Source organism: Frieseomelitta varia, unplaced genomic scaffold (genome assembly GCF_011392965.1).
Source record: "Frieseomelitta varia isolate USP_RPSP 00005682 unplaced genomic scaffold, Fvar_1.2 scaffold_422, whole genome shotgun sequence".
NCBI classification, from domain to species: Eukaryota; Metazoa; Arthropoda; class Insecta; order Hymenoptera; family Apidae; genus Frieseomelitta; species Frieseomelitta varia.
In genome coordinates this window covers 167,993-193,430 of record NW_025110171.1, presented here as the reverse complement: position 1 = coordinate 193,430, position 25,438 = coordinate 167,993, and the positions used below count along the sequence as shown (strand labels likewise).

The window sequence follows — 25,438 nt, the reverse complement described above, 5'->3', positions numbered from 1 at the left end:
TTTTTTTTCTGTCTTGAGAGGGCAGTAATTTGGTATACTTACTTTGTCTCTAGACAGACGTAAGAGATAGAAGAATATTATTATTTTTTTGAAGTATAATTGTAATAATTGTATTCATAGATTAAAATGAGACATTTTGTATATACAGCGTGAGTCTCGCAACATAACTTATAAAATATTTGTTGTACGAAAAAATGTTTCAGATAGAAGTTGCATGGCCATCCTTCCAGGGGAGCATATAGTACTGTAATTAGTTTTATGTTATTTTGCTTTTTTATCAAGAATGTGAAGGTTACCTTCAATTTTTTAAATGGAATAGTTAATATTTCTTCCCGAATTCGGATAAAGCGTTCAATTTTACATAAAAAAGTATTACACCAAATAGGATCTAAAATACATAGTTACTGAGATTAACGGTCTTTTCTAATACAATATAAAAAAATATTTTTGCTAATATCTCAGTATATATGTATTTCAGACCCTATTTGGTGTAATACTTTTTTTATGTAGAATTCAACGCTTTATCCGAATTTGGGAAGAAATATTAACTATTTCATTTAAAAAATTCATACCTTCATACCCTGACAAAAAAGCAAAATAATATAAAACTGATTACAGTACTATATGTCCCTCTGGAAGCCATGCAACTTCTATGTGAAATATTTTTTCATACAACAAATATTTTATGAGTTATTTGATGTCGTCACGTTACGAGACTCAGCCTGTATACACATGTATCGTCGATCAGACACGAGCTCCAAGCGCCGAGCACCGGCCAGCGACTGACACATCAATCTGTCGAATCGATTTCAGCCGTCCCCGGAAAACCGATCGCAGATACAGCAGATCGAGCAGCGCGAGCGAGTCGTCGAACGTCAGCAGCGAAGTCCCTTGTTTCTCGTCGAGCGCGTCGACGCCGTCGCTGTCGCGAAACAGCAGCAACGAACGAGAACGAAAGAACGGGAAGCTGCCCGTCGTCGAATCGTCATCGCACGGTGCGTTCCCAGTCGACCAAAACTGCATCATCCACTCTCTCCTAACACGCCAATCTGACCGATCGATCGTCTTCTATTATCGGTTTTCTATTTTCAGAAAAGAAGCATCCGAGCAACTTGTCGTCGCAAGTAGAAAGCGAAAAGGAGACGAGATCGGCGAACGGTGGTGCCATGTAAGTAGGCCGAGCGATAACGCCGGACGCGTTCAAGTCAAAAAAAAGTCAAAAACAGAGGCGGATCGATCGCGTTTATCTCGTACGGAATGCGTTGTGAATTCGTTGCTCCGTTCCATCATGAGCAAAATTGAGCTTGTGGTTTCTTTTTTCTCCTTGTTCCACTTCCAGTTCTGGTTCTTATTCTTGCTCTAGTTCTTGTCTAATTCGCGTCTGATTTTTCTCCACGTTCTTGTTTTTATTCTTCTTCTATTCCTCTTCTATTCCTATTTTTGTTCTTCTTCTTCTTCTTTTTCTTCTTTCCCTCCATCGCGCGCCTTTCTGCCAGCTTGGCCAGGCCACCGCCGCCGCCACCACCGCCGCCCCCACTACCGGACAAAGAGGACGTCGTGGTGCTCGTGGTGAACGCCAAGCAAAACACGGAACCAACCGCCAGGGACGAGAAGAGAGATGTCTTCGGTGAAGCGAACCGGAATGGAAGAAGCGAGAACCTTCCTCTGTCTTCTACAGGTAAGCTGCCAGATGCTAAGCTCTCTCTCTCTCTCTCTTTCTCTCTCTCGAATCGTCGTTTCGTTTCTTCCTTGTCTTATTTGATCTCGTTCGATTCACCATCGCTGAAAGAGAAGAGAGGGAAGAAGCGCAAATGAAAAAAAAAATAGATGAAGGGTGATAAGAATTGAGGAGAAAGATAAAGGGGGGAGAAATAAATAAATACAGAAAGAAAGAAAGAGAGAGAGAGAGAGAGAGAAAATTGAGGGGAAAGAAGAGATGGAGTAGAAATAAAAGGAGAGGGATAAGAAAAGAAAGGGGGGCAAAAGAGAAAAGCGGATGAATCGAAAAGAAATAAATATAGAAAGAAAAAGAGAAAATCGGGGAAGGGGGGGGGGGGGGGAAGGAGAGAGGGAGTAGAAGAAAAAGAAGGGGGGGATGAAAGGAAGGAAGGTAGAAAAATAACTAAACACAGAAAGAAAGAAAGAAAGAAAGAAAGAAAGAAAGAAAGAAGGAAAAAGAGAAAATCTTCAGGGGGGAAGTAGAAATAAAAGAGAAAAGGGCGGGAGATATTTAATCGAGTCGAACGATCGACCGATTTTAAACCGGCTGGCGAACCAGCCTCGACGATAATGATGATAATAATTAAAGCCTCGGTGAATCGGAGGCAAAGAGACGGCCACTTACTAGACCATGGCGCTCATCGGGCATATAATACACTTACCTAGATTTCACTTGCCCCCGACTATTTGCAAGTACCACACCACCACGCGAGTGATTCTCTTCCCCCTACCTCTGTCTCTCTGTTTCGGAACAGCGGTCAACAAGTCCGACGCATCCTGCGGCGAGCACCAGCAGCCGGAAGTGCCGCCAGCCAGTCCACCGGCAGACACCGAGGAAATTAAGACGAGCCAAACGTCCCATCTGGTCAACAAACACATGGTGCTGCCGTTCATACCGCCCAAGTTCGCCAACGCGGACTCCAACACCCTGCTCAAGCCGTCCGAGTACCTCAAGAGCATCTGCAAGATTTCGTCCAAGAGCAGCTTGCTGAAAACCAGGTCAGTAACGGTAGTGGGGCGGTCAAGTATCGGGTCAAGTTGGTTATTACGGTAAGGTACATTATTGGGTACTACTACTCTCTCTCTCTCTCTCTCTCTCTGCAGTCGACAGACGACCACAGAGACACGAAGGAACAATTGACTGTTGTTGTTGTTGTTGTTATTGTTATTGTTGTTGTTGTTGTTGGCGGCGGCGGCGACAGATCGGTGGACAATCTGGACATACAGAGCAGAGGAAGAATAGAGGGCTCGTCGTCAAGGTCGGAAGGGGCCGAGGAACTTGCGTCGGAAGTTACGGCGAGACGTGGCGGTGGTGGCGGTGAGGGGGAGGGGGAGGGGGAGGAGGAGGCGGAAGGGAGGGTGGTGGTGGTGATCGAGGAAGGGAAGGAATCGAGCGCGGGTCCACCGCCACCGCCGCTGTCCCCGCTGCGGAGATCCCGTTTGCCGCGGAGCAACGACGAGCCCACCGCCGATCCCGACTCCCCCAGAGTCGCCTCGCAGCCACTCGCCACCATCAGCATCCAAGATCTCACCAGCATCCAGCTACGACGCACCACCGCCAAGATGAACGCGACCAAGACGTTCTCCGCGCCTCCGCCGCGCAGCGTGTCCATGACCAACGGTAGATAGATTGTCCTCTCTCGTTCTTCTCTCTTCTCTCGAGCGCATCATCGTCCATTGTCCTCTTTCTGTTTCAGTTTCAGAGTCGTTCTTCGTTCAAAAGACCGACCTGATCGCGGAACTGAAGAGAACCAAGGACATACCCGGCATCAAGAAGCTGAAGGTTGAGATGGCGCAGGTGGAGAAGACGCAGGAGCAGAACCTCATGTCGGAGATCAACAAGGCGTTCAACGTTTCGAATTTCGTCGACCAGGTGGGTGAAACGGGCGAAACGAGCGTCCCTTTTTTTCTCTCCGCTTTCTTTCTTCGTCGCTGTCTCGAGTTTTTCACTGTTGAATCGTCATTTATATTATGTTATATTATGTTATATTATGTTATATTATGTTATATTATGTTATATTATATTATATTATATTATATTATATTATATTATACTATATTATACTATATTATATTATATTATGTTATGTTATATTATATTACATTATATTATATTTATGTTATATTATATTATATTACATTTATATTTTCCATTAATTATATTTCCAAATAGAATAAAAAAATTAAAAAAAAACATCTTTCTGTAAATGTTCAGTCTTTCAGTGACCACCCTGTATAAAATGCACCGAAAATACATAGGTCCCCGAAAAGCGCAAAGTGAACGAGAATTAGAAAGAAAGAAGTCGCAGAACGCAATGTCACAAAATGGAGACGCAACAAATCTCTCTCCGTCTCGCTTTAAAATTTGTCCGTGGTTGGTATCGGATTAAGTTAGGTTAGGTTCGAAGCGGTAGCTTATGGAAAAAGTTCTCCGCAGCGCGCTTGTTGCAATGCATTAACGCGCCGCGAGATTTTCATGCAAGAGGCGAGCGGTCGTTGCACGGCTTGCCATTTCAAAGTTGGCATCGGTCGCCTTCTATTTACAGAACGCGATCAGGTTTGCAAGTTGATCATGTTTGCAACTCTTTCTCTGTCTTTCTCTCTCTTTATGAGAGGGTGTAAAGGGTGTGTCTTCTGGAATAAACAGCGGTCTACCTCGGCACGTCTAAACGAATGAGAAAAGTTCGTGGAATCGTACGATTTACGATCGAATTTGATTTTATCTGCGGACTTTTATGTACGATGGGCGCACGCAAATGCAGTGCGCGAGAAGTACACAAATGTGCATGTACAGAGTGGAAAGAAAAAATGTTTTGTTCGTTGCGTTGTATTCTACTCGTCACGAAGGTAAAAGGAACCATAAGTCGCAGCCTAATAATTCTCTTGAAAAATGGCAAGAAAGTTTCGTGGTCATTTAACACTGCGAAAGCGCGTGTTCTAACAGCGACTTAATCATTTAACATTCTGGATGTAATGTTTATGTTTCGAGTAATATTACTCGAATAATTTATAATTTCGAGTTATTTTTATTATTTGATTGCTTAGACTCACACTGATGCTACAACTATGACAAATCAAACGTTAGTGGAACCTAATCAAAAATCATTAAGTCGCTGTTAGCACGTAATTCACATAAATCAGAATTTCTTTTTTAGGCTACAATGTTATACGAAGAATATCGAGTTCTGTTTGTAAAAATGGTTGAAAAATTGAGCAAAAGAAGAAAGAAAGAGATACGTACTGCGACAGAAATACTCGCAAGCTGTAACTCGAGAATAAAATGATGTCTGTTCGTAGGAACTTTTTGTCTCTTATTATTGCGTCGAAGCTATTCGTGAAATGTTTCTTAATTTGGGACACCCTGTATAATTTCCATTTTAATCGTCTCTTAATTCGTCACGAGATAACCAAATAATATTGGACTGGCGAAAAATTATATTTTCAATAGATGTACATACGTACGTGTGTATCTTAAAACTTCATTTTAAACCGCAAATTTATCGTAACATTAATACCTAATCGTTCAAGCTTGTTTTAGAAGAAGAAAGAACACAGTTACCAAGCTAATATGACGATTTCATTGTTACATATTATTTCAGAAAAAGCCCCGTATAATTACTTAAGGTTTAAGTTAGGTGTAACCTGAAATGATGATTTCATTGTTGTACATTATTCCAGAAAAAGCCCCGTATAATTATTTAAGGTTTAAGTTAGGTGTAACCTGAAATGATGATTTCATTGTTGTACATTATTCCAGAAAAAGCTCCGTATAATCACTTGAGGTTTAGGTTAGGTTTTAGGTTAGGCGTAACCTAAAATGATGATTTCATTGTTGTACATTATTCCAGAAAAAGCCCCGTATAATCACTTGAGGTTAGGTTAGGTTTTAGGTTAGGTGTAACCTGAAATGATGATTTCATTGTTGTACATTATTCCAGAAAAAGCCCCGTATAATCACTTGAGGTTTAGGTTAGGTTTTAGGTTAGGTGTAACCTGAAATGATGATTTCATTGTTGTACATTATTCCAGAAAAAGCCCCGTATAATCACTTGAGGTTTAGGTTAGGTTTTAGGTTAGGTGTAACCTGAAATGATGATTTCATTGTTGTACATTATTCCAGAAAAAGCCCCGTATAATCACTTGAGGTTTAGGTTAGGTTTTTAGTTAAGTGTAACCTGATATGATGATTTCATTATTATAGATTATTCCAGAAAAAACCCCATATAATCACTTGAGGTTTAGATTAGGTTTTTAGTTAAGTGTAACCTGATATGCTGATTTCATTGTTGTACATTATTCCAGAAAAGCCCCGTATAATCACTTGAGGTTTAGGTTAGGTTTTTAGTTAAGTGTAACCTGATATGCTGATTTCATTGTTGTACATTATTCCAGAAAAAGCCTCGTATAATCATTTGAAGTTTAGGTTAGGTTTTAAGTTAGGTGTAACTTGAAATGATGATTTCATTGTTGTACATTATTCCAGAAAAAGCCTCGTATAATCTTTTGAGGTTTAGGTTAGGTTTTAGGTTAGGTGTAACTTGAAATGATGATTTCATTGTTGTACATTATTCCAGAAAAAGCTTCGTATAATCATTTGAGGTTTAGGTTAGGTTTTAGGTTAGGTGTAACCTAAAATGATGTTTTCATTATTGTAGATTATTCCAGAAAAAATCCGGTATAATCACTCGAGGTTCGTCGTGAGGTGTAATGAAATAGAATTTCCAGCGTAATTCAACGCGTTAATCGGTTAATACACGAAATTAATAAGATAAATTGCGCACGCGATCGATCGCAATTACACGACGCGTTAAAACGTTAATTAACATCAACGCCGCGATGTATCCTTTGTATCGTAATTGTGTTTCCCCCCCGGCGTGCAACACTGCAGACGTTACAACCTACCGTCCCCCAAACAACGTCACAACGAGCGTTTAATTCGTCGAATAAAATATCTGACGTTGATCGGCACGTTGATGCGCGACCGCAGCAAATCGAGTATTCACGAGGCGCGTGCCAGCAAACTGTATTGTCGTTCGATGAAAAATAAACAATTTCCGCGAGTAAGCAATTCCATTCGCCGAACTCCTACGCGAAACGGTTCAATTTATTCAATTTATTCGATCGATCGATCGATCGCCGCCGCGAACATGACAAGAAATCGAGTACCGTCTTGATGTGCTCCGTGCAACTAATGGTACACATATAGAGGTGTATTAAACGAGGCAAAGAAAAACTTAAATATACACGTCTCATTTTTTAATAATGTTCACTTATCTTTCTTTTCATTTGCCTTTGTAATAAATTTTTCAAATTGTAAAGAGACTTTATGGACACTCTGTATTCATCTTCTGGTGAAGAGGCAAAGTAGAAATCAAATTCGCGGAGAATTCGTCGAGCAAAGGTCTTTTCTTTCACATTCGTGAGGGAAATTGTCGATCGTGTGCTTCGACCTTTCACCGTCTCGAAGGGGAAGGAGATTAAAACACCTCCCCGTTGTAATTTCTCGCGCGATAACGCGATCAAACAGCAACTTGTCTGATTGTGAATCTTATCGCGGGGACAATTGGACAAACATTAGCCGCGACACGAATTTTCACTTTCGGGGGTGTTTCGACGACTGGAGTTAAGGGGGCCGATGTTATTAAATAAACGAAGAGACGAGATTTACGGTAATGAGAAAAACTGCGCGTATGGTTTTCAAACACGAACCCTTTGAACTACGTATGTACGTCACGCTGGAAGTGACAGAACAAAATTTCGTATGAAATTCCACTGTGTGGAAATTGCTTTAAAAATCATCGCAGTTTTTTGAAAAAGTACATTTACAAAATCACAGTGTAAAAAGTAAATTGCATTGTGTATAATAACAATGACGAATAACAATGAATATTTGTAGAAAACATTGAATTTCGAAGCGTTGTACGTTAATTTATCTTAAAATAAATACAAGTGGACGTGCAACAACATTGAAAGCAAATTGAACTCAAAGGGTTAATAATAGTATTTTATCGAGTTTGTCGTTTGCATGTAGGATACAAAAGAAAAAAAGAAATAAGCAAAATGTGTACCGTTGTTGCTGGATGTTTTCGCTTTCCAGCAGAAAAATTTCCTCATCTCGTTTCCTTGGCAAATACAAGTTGTTTTCGTGGAGTCAGCGCCACGATTAATTTATGAAAATGAAAAATTGTCAATACTTTGAACTGTTACAACTTCGTTAAAAAAGATCATGTAGCAATCTAGTTAGTCTAATTTATAAAAAAGACGTAAAGCTTCTGATTCACCCTCAAGTTCCCCCCCAGAGCAAATGAAAAAGTGTTCTTTTCCCTAAAAAAGAAAAAAAAAATTACACGTATGTATAGAAGATATATAAAGAATATATAAGAATATATATAAATATATACTAAATATATAAGAATATATATACTAAAGAATATATAAGAATATAAATACTAAAAGAAATTTTATTTATGACTAAATCCATCACGGTCTTGAAGATCAAAGTTCAGAAACTTGCTCATCGCTTTATCGAACTTTGAACATTAGAGTTAAATAGCAAAAATTCAAGGAATCTAAAAAATCACGACATTTCGTCATTTGACTTCACTCAATAATAGCTCAAAGTTCGATAAAATTTAAAAAAAAAAAAAAGAAATTATACAGAAAGAGAAGATTTTTTTTTTAAAGAGAGAATTTTTCGAAACCACGATGAATCGAGTTACGAAAAGAATTTTTTAACGTTTCTACTTCTACGGTGTTTGAATTTTTATTACTTTGCGATTTTTGAGAGTGAAAGTACTCCTACCTTTTAGTAAGCACCAGTTACACTCGATGTAAAGAAAAATTTTTAGAAGAAACAATCTCGAAACCGTCAAAGTAGAAGCCTCGCGCAAATAAGAATTAAGGAAAATTCGACATGACCAAAAAGTGATATTTACTTTTCTCTTTAACATTTGCTAGTAAATTTAGCGTGAAGTTAACAAAATTCATTTTTCATTCATTCATGTCATAAACACGATGCTCGTGAACAAAACTAATAAAAAGACGACGAAGGGACAAATTAATAATTCGATAGCCCTCAGGAAACGCATGACATCTTCCTAGATGACGTCATTCTACAATATGTCAAGGGGTTAAACAGTATCGACAATGTTTCATGTTACGTTCTCAACTATGCTTTTTAACATGAGTAAACCAAATGCGTGAACATTAGAGATAAACAATAGAAATTTGTTATTTAACTTCAATGCTCAACGTTCAGTAAAATTGGAAGAAAAAGAAAAAAAAAGAACAAAATTATACACTAAGAATTTTCAAAACGAAATCAGGTGGATCAAGCTTGACAGAAATAGAATTTTTAAAGAGTCAAACAACAAAAAATTGCTCAATGCACAAAGTTCACTAAAATTCCAAGGAAAGGAAAAGAAAAGGAATAAATAAAGTAACAAGAAGTTTCAAAGGGAAGATTACAATTTTCAAAAAACAAATCAGACGGATCAGGCTTGACAGAAATAGAATTTTTAAAGAGTCGAGCAACAAAAATTGCTCAGTAAAATTCCAAGTTCAGTAAAATTCCAAGGAAAAGAAGAAAGAAATTAACAAGAAATTTCAAAGAGAAGACTACAATTTTCGATAACCAAATCAAATGGATCAGGCTTGACAGAAATAGAATTTTTAAAGAGTCGAGCAACAAAAAATTGCTCGATGCTCAAAGTTCAGTAAAATTCCAAGGAAAGGAAAAGAAAAAAAAAAGAAATTAACAAAAAGTTTCAAAGAGAAGATTACAATTTTCGAAAACCAAATCAGACAGGATCAGGCTTGACGAAACGAATTTTTCTCCCCCCAAGAATTGTTTCCGCAGATGTCCGAACTTCCACGATCTTGCCAAATCAAACAAAATTCTGAAATCCCGCTCGTCATCCCGGCCGTGTTAATTTCGCGTTCGGCCGCGATTATTAGCCGGCCGCGTGGGAACGGGGAAGCCGACGTCGACGTCGACGTCCAAGTGTATCACGCTTGATGTAGGAGAGATATTGATTGGCCGATAACCGGTATCGCTTTTATCGCATTCACGGGTCATCGTGTCGTGGGCACGCGTTCGTGGACATCGTGTCCACGTCGCGATACGTGATGGCTGGATGCTATAATGAGGAGGGAGAGAGGGGAGAACCGGTGTCGCTTCTCGCACGAGGCTCATCCGCGGACGTGTCGCGTGAAAAATCCGGCTAACGACGATAGCGAGCATCCACGGCGCCATTAGCCACGGATCTGGCATTGGCGTGAATCATTCTCCAGCGCAGCCTGCCCCTGTCTCTCTTTTATCTTTTATCTATTATTTTACTACGTTCAGTCGTGGAATAAATCACCTGTCGTTAGCATCCGCGGCCACACGCCAGCTGGGATCGCTCGCGACGACTAATAACGGTCGTCGATCGGTCGAACCGTGAAGCGTGGGCGGCGACGAAGAAACTGTAAGGTGACGGTACAATCCTCCGACACAAACGTTTTCCTCTCGATCAATATTGTTACGCCACTTACGAAACTGTATTGCGCGTTAGCTAAACGCTCTCTGTTCAAACGGTGATGATGCATAACATGACGCGTCGAAAGAGAGGCGTTGGAAGAAATTTTGTAAAAAGCACTTGGTGGGGGGGGAGAAGAAATTTTGATCGATCGCTAAAAGACACTGGGGGAACGTCCCTCGATCATTCTCTAAAGTTTCGTCGCGATCTATCATCCATCCGTGTTTCTACTTGTAGCACTTTACAACTTTTACACTATCGACTTGAACGTTCTGAACCACTCTGTCCGTTTCTTCGACACTCGCGCGAACGAATTCGCGGTTTTGAAACGCGATTCTCGTCTCTCGATAAATATATGCATTCTTTGTGACAATTTTTATAAATATATATATACTTTTTTGTAATAATTACATGTATCTAGATAATAAATATATACTTTTATTATAAATTATACTTTTGTAATAATTTATAATAAACACACACACATATATATATATCTTTTATAATAATTCATAATAAATATATACACCTTTTGTAATAATTTATTAACATTATATTAATTATAATTTATAATAAATATATACACCTTAATAATTGTAATAATTTATTAATATTATATTAATTGTAATTTTTTATTAGTTTATAGTTTATTAATATTATATATATATTATTGTAATAACTTATAACATTATATACACCTTTTGTAATAATTCATAGTAAATATATATATATATACCTTTTTTTAACAATTCTCTATGCTTCAAGGTAGTAACTGTTCGACACGAGTCAATACTGCAAATGTGCAAATGACTCACCCTGTGCATCACGACATCCAACCCTCCAGATTCTCTTTCACAAGGCCTGCTACCTCAAGTACGACATTTTCCGCACGATTTCCCACACTTCCTGGCCGACGGAAATCCCCTTGCCAAGAATACAAAACCTAGAACATCCTTCCCGGGCAATTTCGCAGAACCGTGCCCCACAACGAGGTTCGTTCGCTTCAAGGTTCGTTCTCCTCTCTCGTTTGGGCGACACCACAGTTTCTTGCGACTCAGTTTCACGCAGTCGGCCGTTTCTCACAGACGTCGCGCGTCTCTTCTGCGTAGAATAAATGACGAGGGACACCAGCAACAACCCGGCAAATGAATTTCATCCCCGCGAAGTTGAGCGAATGAAATTGAGCCAGAGGCTCGTGCGGCACTTTTGTGCTTCTCGCTCTATTGTTTTCGAACAGAATGTCTCTGTTACAACGGGCTTGAGAATTTAAAGAGAAATTTGCTAAAGGAAAGAAGAAGTAGAATCTCAGTGTTTCTTTTTGTCAGTTTCGTCCGCGCCGTCCCTGTGCGTCCACTCTTTTCCACCTCGATGACTCTTCTTCTCACCGTGCATATTTCCTTGCTCGTGATGACTGTCCTCGCCGTTTTTAACCTCGTGACCTTTGTCGTCGCTGTGGTGATCACTTTTCTCGTATTCGCTCCTTTTGCCAAACGTTTGCCGGTGATCGTCCGCGTCGTGGTGGCCCGCTTTGTAGTGGCCACCCTTGGACATCTTTCGCTCGTGATAAATTTCCCCGTCGTTCTCCGCGTCACCGTCCTCGTGGAACTCGTCGAAGAACTCGGTCCGTTTCTCGAACTCGTCCTGCGACGTTAATTCTCAAAATGAGACTATATAAATATAATGGTATCTCGTATAGTGTACAATGTAGTAGTATAAAAATAGTACAATAATAGTATAAAATATAACAGTCTAATATACAATGTATAGTATAGTGTATAATATAGTATACTGTATAGTATACAATGTATAATATAGGATATTCTATAGTATACAACGTAATAGTATCAAAATAATACAATAATATATTATATAAAATATAATAATCTAATATACAATGTACTGTATAATATAGTATATTGTACAGTATACAATGTACTGTATAATATAGTATACTGTATAGTATACAAAGTACTGTACAATATAGTATACTGTATAGTATACAATGTAATAGTATAAAAATAATACAACAATAATGAAATATAATAGTCTAGTATACAATGTACTATATAATATAGTATGCTGTACAGTATACAATGTACTGTATAATATAGTATACTGTATAATATACAAAGTACTGTACAATATAGTATACTGTATAATATACAATGTAATAGTATAAAAATAATACAACAATAGTATGAAATATAATAGTCTAGTATACAATGTACTGTATAATATAGTATACTATGTACTGTATAATACAGTATACTGTATAGTATATTGTGTAGTATACGATGTAATAGTATAAAAATAGTACAATAATAGTATAAAATATAATAGTATACAATATGTACTCTACTCTATAATAACATACAATGTACTCTATAATATAGCATACAATGTAATAGTATAAAAATAGTACAATAATAGTAAAAAATAGTATACAATGTACTTTATAATATAGTATATTGTGTAGTATACAATGTAATAATATAAAAATAGTACAATAATAGTAAAAAATAGTATACAATGTACTCTATAATATAGTATATTATGTAGTGTACAATGTAATAGTATAAAAATAGTACAATAATAGTATAAAATATAATGTCCTGTATAGTACACGTTGTAATGTAGTATAGTATATTGTATAGTATACAATGTAACGGTGTAAAACAGTATAAACTGTTATACTATTTTAGAGTGAATAAAAAAAAGGAACTAGTTTTAATTCGGTCGAAACAGATAAATAATATAGTAGCATAAGATATGAAACTGTGCACAATGTACTCTTTCTAGACTATTAGTTTCTACTAACTTAATCGAGACAGATCAGGCCAATCCAGCGCGGAACTTACCTTTTCGTGGACAAAGTGTTGTCCCTTGGTGTTGTAACCTTTCTGATGTTCCCCCTTCTCGTCGAAATCCGCCTGTTTTACGCCTTTCTCGCCTTCCTGGTGCTCCTCGTGATATCCACCCTCCTCCTTCTGCTCTTTCTCCTTGCCATCCTTCTCGTCGTAGTAATTGCTCCGCTGTTCCTTGTCGTGATGACCCTTGTCGGATTTCTCCTCCTCGTGCCAGCTTTCGTAGCCCTGCGAATGTCAACGATGGCGTTGAAACCATTTAAAAAATGCTAGCAATTTCTATCGTTCGAGAACGAGAAAAAGAAAAAAAAAAAAAAGAAATGACGAAGAGTCAGTCACCGATTACACAAAATTCCGATTTAGAGCTCAGATCAACAGTCTTACCTTCTCCCCTTTCTCACCGTCGCTCTCGCGGTGCTCTTGCTCGCGTTCCGTCGCCCCGCCCTTCTCGAACTTCCCACGACCCGCTGCACCCTCTTTCACGCTCCGGTGACTCTCGGTGTCGTGCGAGCCATCGGACGCGACATCATCCTCCACTCTGACGTCATACTTCGCCGCGTGTCGACCGTCCTCGTCCTTTTTAAACACCATCACGCCCTCGGGCGCACGCTCGTTCTCGTGGACGTACTCGTGGCTTGGTAGATCGTGACTTTCAACCTGGCGACCTTCGTGCTTCTCGTACTTTCCATCCTCCTCGCCATTCTCGACGCTCGTCGCCTCCGCCACACCGTCGTTTCGCGTCCTCGCGCTTCTTTGCTCGTTTGATCCTGGCTCGTTCGTCCACGAATCTGTGGAAGTGGCAGGCTGATCCGACGAACGATCCACGTAGCTGTTCGAACGTGGCGAATGTTCAGCCACCGTTGGAACTTTGTCGTCTCGGCGAGACTCGAAGCTCGATGAGGTTGCTACTATCTCCTTGACAGAATTATCCAGATCATTGGTGTTGGTCGAACTTTCAACTTCTTCCTTGAAAGAGCCACTTTCTTCAGATGTCTGAGAACTCTTGTAAACGCCATCACCAACAGATTCGGAAGTTTCATCGCCGATGACAGGATTTTGAACATCAGATTTTCGAAGATCAATAAACAGAGGAGCGTTTTTTATGTTCGCAGGATTCTCCCTCTCGTGCAGTTTCTCACTTAGCCCAGCGAGTTCCAAAGTGTTTCCGGTTCTCGCGGCATTTCCCCGAACATTTCTACCCCTGACGTTACGAGTCCCATCCGAAGCTACCTTTTCGTCGACAAACTTCTCTAAATTGCCCTTTCGGCTCTCGACGAAGTTGCTGCCTCTTAGCCGTCCAGATTTGTTCGCCGAGCCACGAACTTTGGGGAATCCCCTGGGATAATTTTCGGTGGAACTGAAAGTTGATTCCTCGTCTCTTCCCGTCGTTACTCGTTTACGGTTCCTCTTCCTCGAGTAGGCATCGTCGTTCGAGGCCGTTGTGGTTGAATCAACTCGCGTTGACGGCGCAGTTGACGAAAGATTCAGCGGGGAACGAGGCCTGAATAACTTTGCCTCGATCGGCGATTTTAATTTCGTGTCAATCGCCCTTAACATCTTCCGAGTATTCTGCTTCGATCTCGAGGATCGTTGCGGAGTTGTTGCGAGTCCGCTGGGTTGAACAGTCCGTGGAACCTCGCGATTGACGTCTGCAGTTGGGTCTGCGCTTTCACGTGGGCTGGAAGCCACCCTGTCTGAGAAACAATTATCGTGAAATCGAGAAGTCGATTCTTTTCTCTGTCGGATGTATGTAGTTACCAGAATCTTGAACTGCGTTCAACGTGTCCGCGATCTTGCGAATTTTTCGCGGTTCATAGCCAATGACAGACAGAACGTGCAAATTCTCCAGGTCTTTCATATCGTCGTCGTTCACCATCGTTACCTTCCATTGATCCAACTTCCCTGCGGCGGCGTTGCTTCTTCTAGGAATCGCGTTCTGACTCTCCGCCATCGACAACATCTCACGATTGATTTCCGCAGCGTCCAACAATTCGGCTTGCTCTGTACTCGAAGGGGTTGCTCTTCTCGCGATCTTTCCATTTATCACCGACGATCCTGCGCCCTGTGAAGGATATATCGATCTGAAAGGATCCGCGAATCGAGGAAATGGATCGTGGCTGGTCGCGGTCGAACAACGATCATTGCTTCTTTTTTTTTTTTTTTTTTTTTTTTTTTTTCAAATCACGCGAAATCGTCGCCTTTTATGAAACGAGAAGAGAATTTCTTTTTTCTTTTTGCGAGAAATTAAAATTTCTAGAAACTCGCAAGAGAAATAATATTATAATATTATAATATAAATAATATAATAATATCAAATACAAATATAATATAATATAATATTATATTATAATATTATGATATAAATAATATAATAATATTAAATACAAATATAATATGATATCATATTATATTATATTATAATACCATAATATAAATAACGTTAAAATTTATAGTTTAATGTCAAAATATAATAGTTTAGTATACAATGTACTGTAGAGTATAGTATACTACGTACTGTATAATACAGTATACTGTATAGTATACAATGTACTCTATAATATAGTATATTGTATAGTATACAATGTAATAGTATAAAAATATAATAATATTCAGTACAAATATAATGTAATATAATATTATATTATAAATAATATAATAATATTAAATACAAATATAATATAATATTATATTATATTATATTATATTATAATATTGTAATATAAATAATATAATAATATTAAAAATATCAAGTTATATCATAATACATTGCAAGAGTGCAATTATACGTGCAACCTGGATATAGACACGTGTCACAGTTTCTGCGATAAATTAAGATGCAGCTGGAATTATGTAAAGTAGAATTAGTCCACTGGAAAATTTGAAGTGCAACGCGCAACCCACGACTTAAATCTGAGGCTTGACTGAATTTAACATTTTCTTCAGAACAGAATTTTGAATCACGATGGATTCACAGCGTCACTTAGATTGCTCGCAATATTACCAGAGAAATGAGCAAGAGCAGCAGTCCGGCTGCCGATGACCCACCGATTCCCATTTCTGATCGAGCACAGGACCGCGACTGGTCTGCAACTCTGCCCGGTCCGGGCAATTATATCACCTGATTTCTCGCCATGGAAAACCATTCGCGAATGATATGACAATTTCACACCGATTAGAAGCCCACCCGATCCGCTATTCGGCCCATTGTCGATCGTTTCGGCTTCCTCCTTTCTCCGTTTACAAAGTTGCACAAGACGGTCGCTCGGCCGAATCGTCGTAACAAGCATCTCGAAGTTTCGAATTCTTGGTCGATCATGTTGCACAAAAACTTCGTTTCCCCTTTTCTAACGTTCAGATCTATCGTCTGAGCGGAGTGTACAATTCTTGTCAGGAAAAAAAAATAAAATGCATCTTGCTAGATCCATGAGATTTGTATAATAAACTGTTTGTTACGACTTTTCAATCGATAATGTTGTACAAAACTTCGCCTTCGTTTCTCTTTTTTTCTAACGTTGGATCCATTGTCTGGCTGAACAGTAAAAAATGTAAGATTTCTAGAAAATATGTATAATAACTGATAACTGTTTGTTTCGATTAATCAGACTTAGGTTGGTATCCTAATATTAATAAATATTAATATTATATAATAAATAATAAATTTGTTACTGTAAAATAATAAAACAATAAGTAAATTATATAATAATCAACCATAATCAACAAATTATATAATAATAAACTACAATAACAACTTATAACAATAAATATGATAAACTATAATAAATATAATAAATATAAATATAATAAATTATGTAATAACAAACTATAATGAATTATACAATAATAAACTATAATAACAACTAACTTATATAAATATAAATAATAAATATAAATATAATAAATTATGTAATAACAAACTATAATAAATTATTTAATAATAAACTATAATAAATATAAATATAATAAATTATATAATAATAAATATAAATATAATAAATTATATAATAATAAATATAAATATAATAAATTATATAATAATAAATATAAATATAATAAATTATATAATAACAAACTATAATAAATAAATTATGTAATAATAAACTATAATAAATATAATAAATTATATAATAACAAACTATAATAAATAAATTATGTAATAATAAACTATAATAAATATAATAAATATAAATATAATAAATTATATAATAACAAACTATAATAAATAAATTACGTAATAATAAACTATAATAAATATTTGAATGGATGGTAATAAATCCTGTTATCGTAGAGACACGCGATGAAACTGAAAATTTGAAGATCTATTTCGCAATTGTACGAAAGTATCTTTCGTTTCTTTCGCTCGTTAACATTTCATCAACGAATTGCATACGCGATTCCGTTGCTGCAATTTACGTAAATGTGACACGCATCGAGATTAATTATGCACAGCCGTCGACAACGATTGATTTCACTTCCAATCGTCCGTACAATCATCAGAAACGAATCATTTATTAACTCGGATTACGTTAGTACGAGTATATATCGAGAATAATCGTTTTTGTCGTTGAAATCATGCCTCGCTCTGATTACGTTCGATTTCCACGTCGATAGCTTACATTGTGTATTAATAAATATCGATCTCAATCACGCTATGCTACGACTGTCGTCCTTGTCGAGAGGATTTCTAATAAGAGAAAAGGGTGAGGGGGAGGGGGCCAGGAACCGCAAACATTTTATATGAGACAAAATCCGAATGTCCACGGTGTTCCTCTTTTGCGCGTATTTCCAAGTATTTTCTATTTGCCAAACTCTCTAGAACCTCCATCCATATTCTGCAACCTCTGTGGAGAACTCATGCACCCCTCCCCCGAACTCATGCACTTGCACGCACTTTAGTATTTCATTTTCGTGCTGGAACAGCGGTGGCCAACCGTGGCGCATTTTATGATTCCTAGCAGCGCATAGAGCATAAGTTTTGATAATAAATGTAATAAAAATAATATAAAATAAATAAATATAATATAAATAATGTAATGTAATGTAATAAATATAATATCATATAAATAATATGTAATAAAAGAGGAGTAATGTAAGATGTGAAAACATTGAAATTATTATTATTAACTCGATTATTGTCAAAAGTTAGCTACGATTGATTTCCTTTAGTGTTTTAAAAGTAAAATTTGACATCCTTTCTCCTGTTCCGAGTGACGTTGATTCGATAAATTTTTGAAAGATCCTATCTCCTAAACCTCAGAAAGATTGCACAAAAAAATATTATATTTATATTTATATTTAAATATAATATAATATATATATAATATATATATTTAAATATAATATATATATATTTAAATATAATATAATATATATAATTAAATATTATATTTATATTTATATTATATTACATATTATATAATAATTTGAAAGTGAAGTAGATGCGAAGATAGAAGCTTTCTCCTCCATGAAATTAATTAATAATCAGCAAGATCGAACATTAAAAAATAAGTTATTCTCGTCTTTTTTCTAACGTCATCTTCCGTGTGCTTACAATTTATAAACATACAAGTTCCCCGTTGTTAAAATTATAGTTTAGCTAACGCGTCGGAGCTCACTCGAGAGAAAAATTGTCTGGCAACAGAAGTTTGGCAACCGCTGCGTTAGAGGCGGAAGCTTTCTCGTTTCATCCTTTTCCATGTCCGAGCGAAAGTATTTCGCGTTACGGAAAAATAATCACGATCTCATCGACGTGGGCGACGAGAAGTAATAATAACAATTAAAAGAGAGAAAGGAAAACCAGGAAAAAATACTGGTGTTTCTGATTGCCATTACGCTGTAAAACGGCACTCGTTAACAAAGCCCCAGAGATCCAACCTTCGGCCCAATCATCGCATATTCGATTGCATCGTAGAACGACACACGTGAAATTGCACGAAGGACTTTTCATCCTTTTCAACGTTTGAAACACGTTTTCCTCAACTTCGAGACAAACCACAAATATGGTGGACTTTCTCTCAAATTCCCGCCGCAATTTATTTCATAGAATTTACAACAGAAACGTGTTCACGCTTTATCGATACCGCGTACGAATTGAAAGTCATAAACAAACGCTTTCGCGGTGGCATTTTTACAACGCCCGAGCGATAATAAATCGATGACGAGAATTGCCGGGCAAGTCTGGACTATCGCGGATCGATCCATATTTCCCTTTTATAAAATAATATTTCCACCTATATATATATATATATACATATCGGCCGCGTTTCACTCGTGTGAACTGACGCACGCTGCGCAAACAGAGTTATCAAAATACTCAGGAAAAATTACTCGATCCGGGGACTTTTAATTTTAATTTCGACGATTTATAAAAGTGTGCGTATTTCGTACGTGCTCGCTTTGCCGTGTCTACTTCTTTTCAAAAAAAAGAAAAAAAAAAAAAAAGAAGAAAAACAGTCGGAAATGAGAGAAACTCGAGCAAAATTGAACGAGAGAGGTTTCATAGCCAAGATGGCGCCCTGAAACTCTGGAACTCTGAACTCGGGGAATCATTCTTCGCGGAGACAAAATTAACCTTCGCGAATAAACACGTTCTCTGTCGCAGTGTGTTGAGTTGAATAGCTCGACCTGTCGCTGTCCCTCCAGTCAATAACGAGCACTGTTACCATAAAGCGCTTTAGCGAACCGTGACCAATTTCACGCCAAGATTTTCACTTTTCACGCTGCCGGGATAACTGTTGCGAGAGACCAGGAGAGAACAACTTCTCGCTTGATCGGGTAGCCTGATCGAGAATGTTTCGTTATTTAAGGGCGGATTTTTTTTTCCCCCCCTCCCCTCGTTTATTCCATCGATCGTTATCGATCGGCCTCGTCTCACCCGAGATCGAGATCTTGGCAACTCTGTGACTTTCAATTTTGATCGCGTTCAATTTTGAACTTTTAAACAAACTCTTACAATTTGTAAAGTTTCACTTGTACGTCTCTGTTTAAAATTATACAGGGTGATTCACGTAACTTGCACACCTGAAATAACCTTTAAATTGTGCGTGTAATGGAAAGTTGTTTCATACGAAAGTTGCACGGTTTCGTGGGAGAAGTCTCAAAATTTTCAAGGTCATCTTCATTTTCTTTTTCATCTCGAGTCGAAAAAATATTAAATTCCAAGTAAAAAAGTGTTGAGCCTAAACTTAATTAGGTCGAGGGGATGTTTTACGATAATTTGTCTGGAGGATGAAAAAAATATGTAGTCCAATTTAAAAAAATAATGATGACCTTGAAAATTTCTATACGCACAAAAAATTAATACTAGGCCATAGTACAACGTTTGTATTAAATTTAATAGAACTTTTGTATTAAATAATGTTTCATTAGGCGCGTAATTTAAAAATTATTTCAGGTGTGAAGTTACGTGAATCACCCTGTATAGGCAGGTCCCCAAATATATTGCACGGATTTCAAATTTTCTCGGCAAGTAACCCCCAATAATTCTAATTTCCAGATACAACAGAATAACAATTTTCGAAACGTAATAGAGACATTCCAATTAGAATAATCAATTCAACAATCAACACTGCGAAAACGTACGCTAAATATTTAATCGCAATTATACGTGAATTATAATAATCATTACATAATAATGATGGTAAATATTTACAGATACGCGCAGAAACTTATTTTTCAATGTGAGATCGTTATCTCTCTCGAAATATATCGCATTTTTAAAAGATATTCAATAAAAATCAATTTAACCTTTCCAAAGTGGGCCAAGTTTAATTTTTTAAAATAGGAAGGAAGAACATTTTCCATTATGATAACACCTATCTTGCAGAGAATCTAGCAGAATTTAATAAAAACGGATTAAGAAGTAAATAATTAACGGGCGTGCTTTTTCTCTTTCGTTCGGATAAAGAAAAAAAGAAATAATAATAATAATTTTTCTTGACACATTTTCATAAAAGGGATTAACGCCTACGCGGCGACGATTTTCCATGGATGATGGAAATTTTTTTAATTTCTCGAACAAAGGCGTTTATGAATATAGTATAACGCCGCGCTGCGTTTCCTCGCTTTTCCAACAGGAGTTACAAATATTCGCGGCTGTCACCTCGCGAACAATTAACGAACGTATACACAATTTCACACACCTGTAACGCTATTTACGCGCGTGCACTCTGTTCTTCTCTCTGTTCTTGCGCGCGTTTCCACTCGAGTTACACACACACACACACACACACGCACACACACACGCACGTCGGTTCTCTCGCCAATTTCCCCAGGATGAAACTTATCCGTAACGAAATCTGAACTTTAGCTGCTACTTTTGACTATACTATACCATATATACTACTTTATAGTATACCATACACTACTATACTACTACTATACTATACTATTTTACCATATTTCGGCTTAAATCGCAAGATTATTAATTATTTAAATATAAATATATACAAATTTAATTAACATATATAACAATATGTAATTAACATATATATATATATGTAAACGTATATAATTCAAATGTATAAACGTGTGTGTGTGTGTGTGTGTGTGTAAACGTAATTATTTAAATATAATATATATGTAATATATGTATAATATATATAATATATATGTAATATATGTATAATATATATAATATATATGTAATATATATGTAAACGTAATTATTTAAATATAAATGTGTATATAAATGCACATAATATGTATATGAAATATAAATGTAATTATTAAATATAAATGTAATTATTAAATACAAATGCTCTATATAGACACTTATCGTTATAGCTGAGTATCATAGCTAAATATAAATGCTGCGTATAAACATATATTCAATTATAGATAAATATAAACATATATTCAATTACAGCTAAATACAAATGCGTCAGAACACATAGATACGTGTTCTAAAAAAAAAAATTATCACAATTAGCTGAAAAAAATCAATAGATTCGCATTTGGGAAACATAATCTGTCTCAGGAAGAATTTAACGGCCGGTGCTCGCGGACCATTTCTTCCCCGATTCGTGTCCGCCCTTCTTCCCGTACTTCTTGTCGTATTGACGATGGCTGTCGCGACCTTCGTCAAATTTGCGACCCCTCTGCTGGCGATGGTGATGACCCTCCTCGTGCTGCTTCTTCTTGCCATGGTGATGCTGACACATCGATTGAACGACATTAAATTTGAAAGGGGCACGATTTGCGAAAATTAATTACTTGGCACGAACCTCGTGACGAGCGGAATCTCCGTGTCCCCTCTTCTTGTGTCCGCCCTTTTTGCCTTCGTGCTCGTGATGGTATCCACCGTGTTTCTCGTGCTCACCGTCCTCGTGGTACTCGTCGTAAAAGTCGTGCCTCTTCTCGTACTCGTCCTACACGGCCATGAATCTCTGTATCAGAATATATCTCAGCTACGTTCAATTCTCAGCTACTGAACTGTCTCTCAGAGAGAGAGACTGAAGGAGAACCTTTTTCGAGACGCTGTGCTCTCCCTTGGTGCTGTATCCTTTCTGGTGTTTGCCCTCCTCGTCGAATTCCGCGACTTTTTCACCTGCCTCGCCTTGGCGACTCTCGTCGTAGTGGTCCGCCTCCTTGTATTTCTTCTCCTCTTTCCCCTTCCTCTCGTCGTACTTCTGCTTGTGGCCCTCGTTGTCGCGGTGGCCCTTCTCACCCTTGTCGAACTCGTGGAAGACCTTGTAACCCTGTTTCCCAGGCACGCGTGATCGATAAAGTTAAAGAAGTGGCTCCCTTAAAGCAGAGAACTGGAATCGCGGTTCGTTGCTTCTGAAAATCGGACGATACTCGCTCGAGACCAGACGGCTCGGTGATGATCGTAATTTCGGAAACGAACGCGAGAACTAATATCGAGGGACGCGTACAAAAGGGCGAAAATACCGTCTAGTCGTTACGAAGGATACGTCACCTCCTCGGTGAAGAAAGAAAACGGCGCACCGTCGCTGGGAAGATGTCGTATACGCGCAACAACGACCGTATAATAAATAATCCCTTGAGAATACTGGCTGGACACTAATATCACCGGCGATAAAAAGGGAGCCGAGTCTTGGTCGAGAAATGACGAGCTACAGCAAGGAGATTTCTGCATGCCTCCAGCAAAATTAGTTACAGCTGCGATATTGTATTCCGAGACGATGAGTTGCCAAAGGGATATTACCTTAGAATATACCTAGCATTGGAGTTGTGTTAAATGGCTACGGTGTCTCGTTCAATTAACACTGATTCAACGAATTCTGAATATTTCCGTGAATCGATGAAATTTTTATTTTGTAATTAATATGTGTTGTGTATAGTATAATATTAAGTTATATATATTATTTTATTATACATATATGTAGATTATTTAATATAATATTATATTATATTATATTGAATAATATTATATTATATTGTATTGAATAATATTATATTATATTATATTATATTGAATAATATTCTAGTAAGTAGTTTCTTTCACATTACCAATTCTACTAAATTACCAACTATCAAATCTACCAAATCTACCGGACTACCAAAGTGATAAATGAATTTATTATGGCTTTTATTGAATATTTTATACATGTAAAATGTGTGTACTTTTAACTGATTTTTCGTAAAATGTTTAAATAAAAATTTGCGTGTCTTCATATATATATATAGATAGATAGATAGATAGATAGATTATTTAATATAATATTTTATATATAATATATTATTTTATAATATACAATATATATGTTTATTGATATATGTGCAGATTTTCATAATATATGATATATACTGATATATATATATATATATATATATATATATATATATGTATGTATATGTATATAGATTATTTAATATAATATTATATATAATATATTATTTTATAATATACAATATGTATGTTTATTGATATATTTGCATTGATACACGCCAGCAAAAGATAAACAATTTTAAAAGTGCCCCGATCTTCGACAACACAAAAATCAATACCCTCTCTGCACTATACTATTCTTTTCTCTTCTTTATACCTCTTTTTATGAGCTAATATAAAAGAAAGCAACTGAAAATTAAAATAAAAGAGACACCGTACCGTTTATACTTTACTTTATTTTATTCATTCGCTTCTCCTATGTATTTCTTTCGTACTTTCGCATTTTAATCGAGAACTATTCAGACAATTTCCACAATGAATGCAATGGTGTCGTTTATACCTTGTCGCTTTTCTTTCCGTCGATGTTGCGGTGATCTTCCTGGTACTCGGTGCCGCCGCCCCTCACCTCGTGCTTTCCGCCACCTGTTTCAATTAATTGCCAGGGTAAAGGCTCTTCTCTCTCTCTCCGGTGCCGAAAGTTTCTCCGGTGGAATCCTCCGACTCGGCGAGAGGTTGGCGTTAATTGGGGCTATTATGGACTTATTTACCGAGCGAGGGCGTTCTCCATTTCGATATTAATTAACTCTATCGTTCCTCGCATCAAGAACCGAGCAACACGAAAAAGGACAATTCCCTTTGATCTTTCGAACGTTTGAACTAAAGTAACTGTAAACTTAATCTTGCAAATATTCGGGATATGTAAAAGAATTCTAAAAAAAATTTTTTTTTTTTCTTATTGCTTGCCTTCGTGTTCGCTGGCAGCGGTCTCAAGGTCCCCCCTGTACCGGAAGTTCGGGCGAACAGTCTCGACGCTCTCGTCGCCTTCAAACGAATTCCCATCGATACAGATCGAACAAATTGCCAAAACTACAAGGACACGTATCGTATCGCGTCTCAACGACATCGTGTCGACAGTATCTAACGTGTTGTGTTACGTGTGTATAAATGTAAATAAATGTAAATAAATCTGTAACGTGTGTGTAATAAGTAAAAAAAAAAAAAAAAAAACAAAATCACAAATTTTCAAAGATATTATAATACAACGAAAGGGATATCAGCCCTCGTTGTTGTTCAATGTCAGAAACGAAAGCAAACACTGAAGATCGCTCGGATCCGTCCGACAGATTTATTGGAGGCGTAGTTCCTCTCTCAAATCGTTTTTCTTCCCGCTCTGCGTCCGCGATGGCCGCGTTTTTTTTTTTTTTTTTTTCTCTGAAGAAAGTTCTCGCTTCCGATTGGAAACGGTGGGAAAAAAAATGACGCTTTCACTCGATCAGCCTCGCGATAGATTTCTCACCGTTTGCACGTCGATTGCTTTTTAAATCGGTATACCGGTTCGTCGAAGGTTCATCGACGTCGGTCGTTCGTGAAAGAAGATCGAAGAGTTTCTTTGGTACATTCGAAAGGTGGCTCTGCGTCGCTTCGTCTGTCTTTCCTCTCTTTCGTTTTAGCAAGTGATTCGCGAATTTTTACCCGCGAGTTCTTCG

General features: G+C 37.3%; 3 protein-coding genes across 3 annotated transcripts; 1 reads left to right on the top strand and 2 right to left on the bottom strand.

Moving 5' to 3' along the window:
• Positions 1-682: 682 nt before the first annotated feature.
• On the top strand, positions 683-4,924 carry LOC122531887 (protein ENL-like). Its single transcript, XM_043660161.1, has 7 exons — positions 683-995; positions 1,093-1,168; positions 1,497-1,678; positions 2,475-2,718; positions 2,922-3,340; positions 3,417-3,704; positions 4,875-4,924. Exons 1-7 carry the CDS (start codon positions 686-688, stop codon positions 4,922-4,924), a joined length of 1,569 nt encoding a protein of 522 aa, XP_043516096.1. The 5' UTR covers positions 683-685.
• A 6,619-nt stretch (positions 4,925-11,543) lies between these two features.
• Positions 11,544-14,659, bottom strand: LOC122531886 (transcription initiation factor TFIID subunit 1-like). Its single transcript, XM_043660160.1, has 3 exons — positions 13,487-14,659; positions 13,097-13,330; positions 11,544-11,879 (listed from the first exon to the last, which is right to left on the bottom strand). The coding sequence occupies exons 1-3, from the start codon at positions 14,657-14,659 to the stop codon at positions 11,544-11,546; spliced, it is 1,743 nt and encodes a 580-aa protein (XP_043516095.1).
• A 7,378-nt stretch (positions 14,660-22,037) lies between these two features.
• Positions 22,038-24,791, bottom strand: LOC122531885 (putative eggshell protein). The gene is made up of 5 exons (XM_043660158.1): positions 24,696-24,791; positions 24,292-24,480; positions 22,564-22,797; positions 22,324-22,467; positions 22,038-22,251 (listed from the first exon to the last, which is right to left on the bottom strand). The coding sequence occupies exons 1-5, from the start codon at positions 24,789-24,791 to the stop codon at positions 22,084-22,086; spliced, it is 831 nt and encodes a 276-aa protein (XP_043516093.1). The 3' UTR covers positions 22,038-22,083.
• Positions 24,792-25,438: the final 647 nt, after the last annotated feature.